The sequence below is a fragment of the Penaeus japonicus genome, unplaced genomic scaffold (assembly GCF_977035675.1).
Source record: "Penaeus japonicus unplaced genomic scaffold, GWHDUDI00000001_assembly GWHDUDI00000025, whole genome shotgun sequence".
Classification (NCBI taxonomy): domain Eukaryota; kingdom Metazoa; phylum Arthropoda; class Malacostraca; order Decapoda; family Penaeidae; genus Penaeus; species Penaeus japonicus.
In genome coordinates this window covers 31,640,443-31,642,942 of record NW_028234427.1, presented here as the reverse complement: position 1 = coordinate 31,642,942, position 2,500 = coordinate 31,640,443, and the positions used below count along the sequence as shown (strand labels likewise).

The 2,500-nt window shown below is 43.8% G+C and overlaps 1 protein-coding gene across 1 annotated transcript in view; it reads left to right on the top strand.

Moving 5' to 3' along the window:
• LOC122256064 (nephrin-like) overlaps nucleotides 1-2,500 on the top strand; it is an 82,040-nt gene that overhangs the window by 72,047 nt on the left and 7,493 nt on the right. The window contains exons 19-20 of the mRNA XM_086551766.1: nucleotides 946-1,082; nucleotides 1,685-1,872. Coding sequence (XP_086407892.1) covers nucleotides 946-1,082; nucleotides 1,685-1,872 — 325 coding nt within the window. The remainder of the gene's footprint in view (nucleotides 1-945; nucleotides 1,083-1,684; nucleotides 1,873-2,500) is intronic.

The following is a 2,500-nucleotide window of genomic DNA, read 5'->3' as shown; positions in this document are numbered from 1 at the left end:
GACAAAGAAGAAAATAAGAAAAAAAATAGAAGAAAGAGAGAAAAATGGAGAAGTAGAAAAAGAGAAGAAGTAGAAGAAGAAAGAAAAGACGAAGGAGTACATCTTGCTCTTAACTCTTATTCTCTGTTTAACATTTGTTTGTTTACTTATTTCTTAATAAAGTTGTTTCAGATTACTTTACACGTCAACTTTTATTTGTGTTGCAAAGTTGCAGACGCCGGAAGAAATAGATCCCTCTTCCTCGACATTTAATTATGAAGTGAAATTGTTGCAACTGTTGGATTAATTTCGCAAGTCCCCCCCTCCCCCTTCCCCTACTCCCCCCCACCCAATCCAGCCTCCAACCCCCCCCTCCCCCCCACCCACCCACCCACAGCATACTGACCCCCTTACGGCTTAAATTGCAATGTTGGAGCTAATGTAAATAAAGTCTGTTTTATTTTGATTTTCATGTTTTATTCAAACGGGATAAATATAAACAACAATTTTTCCCTCGCGACTCGACATCAACACAGCAATACTAATTCAGTGTGCAACATAAACACAGACAGACATCATTGCACAAGCCGTAGCATCGAACAGGGCCTGAAGTCGAGACCAGATCAACATCAACATCAACATCAACATCAACATCAACATCAATATCAGCATCGTCATGGTCATGGTCGTGGTCATCGTCATCATTATCATTATCATCATCACCACCGTCCACACTCTATCACCATCATTATTACTCTACCATCATCTCCATCACTATTATCACATCATCACCATCATCACCACCACCAATCACCACCATCACCCTCACCAATAACCACTATCATCACTATCATTATTACTTTACCATCACCACCATCATCTCCACCACCATCACCACAATCACCCCCATCACCACCCTCACCACTACCACCACTCTCACCACCCTCACCACCCTCTTCCCAACAGCGTCCTCTGGTGGGGGGCGGGCGAGGCGAGGCTTGTGGTGCCACGGGCGGCTCGGTCTGACACGGGCGTCTACTGCTGTCACGCCTCCAGTAGCGTCGGGAAAGCCACGCCCATTGCCACAGCTTTGGTCGTCTCTCGTGAGTATAGGTTGGGTGTTCGGGGGTGGATGGGTGGGTAGGTGGGTAGGTGGGTGGGTGGGTTGGGTGGGTGGGTTAGTTAGGGTTAGGGGTGGGTTGATAGGTAGGTGGGTGTGGATTGGTGAGGGGGGGTGGTTGTGTGGGGAGCGTAGGTAGGTGGGTAAATAGGTGGGTGAGTAGATGGGTGGGAAATGGGTGGCTACTTGGTTAGGTGGATGGCTGGGTGGGTGAGTAGGTATGTAGGTGGGTGGCTGAATAGGTGGGTGAGAGAAAAAAAGAGAGAGAGAGAGAGAAAAAAAAAGAGAGAGAGAGAGAGAGAGCGAGAGAGAGGAAAGAAAGTGAGAAAGTGAGAAAGAGAGAACGAGAAAGAGAGAGAGAGAGAGAAAGAGAGAGAGAGAGCGAGAGAGAGAGAGAGAGAGAGAGAGAGAGAGAGAGAGAGAGAGAGAGAGAGAGAGAAAGAGAGACAGAGAGAGAGAGAGAGAGAGAGCGAGAAGGTAAGTTTACGTGGGCGCATTCCAACCCGACAATCCAATATACAAAACACACCCACAAAGTACATCAAACCCACCTACGAAGCCTCCGACGCCCACCTGACCTTCCAGAGGCACCGTGGTGGCCTGCCTGGAAGAATCGCAGCGCGGGCGTGGGCGTGGGCGTATGGGCGCGAGCAGGGCAGAAGGCTCGGATCGAGTGTCGGGCGTGGGCGGTTCCGAAACCCACGGTGCAATGGCAGAGGCAGAGCGACCCTCCTTTGTACTCTAATTACAAGTATCATATTCAAGAACCTGAGGTATGGTTTGTTTGTATATTTTTTCTTCTTTATTTTCTTCTTCTTCTTCATTTTCTTCGTCTTTTCTCTTTTTCTTTTTACTATTTTTCTCTTATTCTTATTCTTCTTGTTCATTTTTTTCTGCCTCTTCTTCTTCGTCTGCTTTTTCTTTATCTTCTCTCTCTTCTTTACTTCTTCTTTTTCTACTTTTTTCATCTTCATCATCATCTTCTTCTCCTCCTCCTCCTCCTCCTCCTCCTCCTTCTCTTTCTTTTATTTCTTAATCTTATCATCATTCTTCTTCTTCTATTTCTTCTTCTGCTTCTTTCTATTCATCTTCGTCTTTATCATCATCATCTCCCCCCTTCTTCTTCTTTTATCATTTTTTAAATTCATATCTTCTTAAACTGAATAAAAAAAATAAACCTGTGGTATGATTTCTAGAGTTTGTTTTTATCTTGAGTTCTATCAACTAAGCTGGATGACTTATGTTTTCTTTTCTTTCTATCTCTTTCGTTGGTAAGTATTCTAATGACGGCTGATTATATTTAATTATGTTATTTCTATTTTTCTCGTTCATTTCACATGCGAATGATAAAGCAGATATTTATGTTATAAATAATCAGTTTCATTTGCTTTATTAATTTAA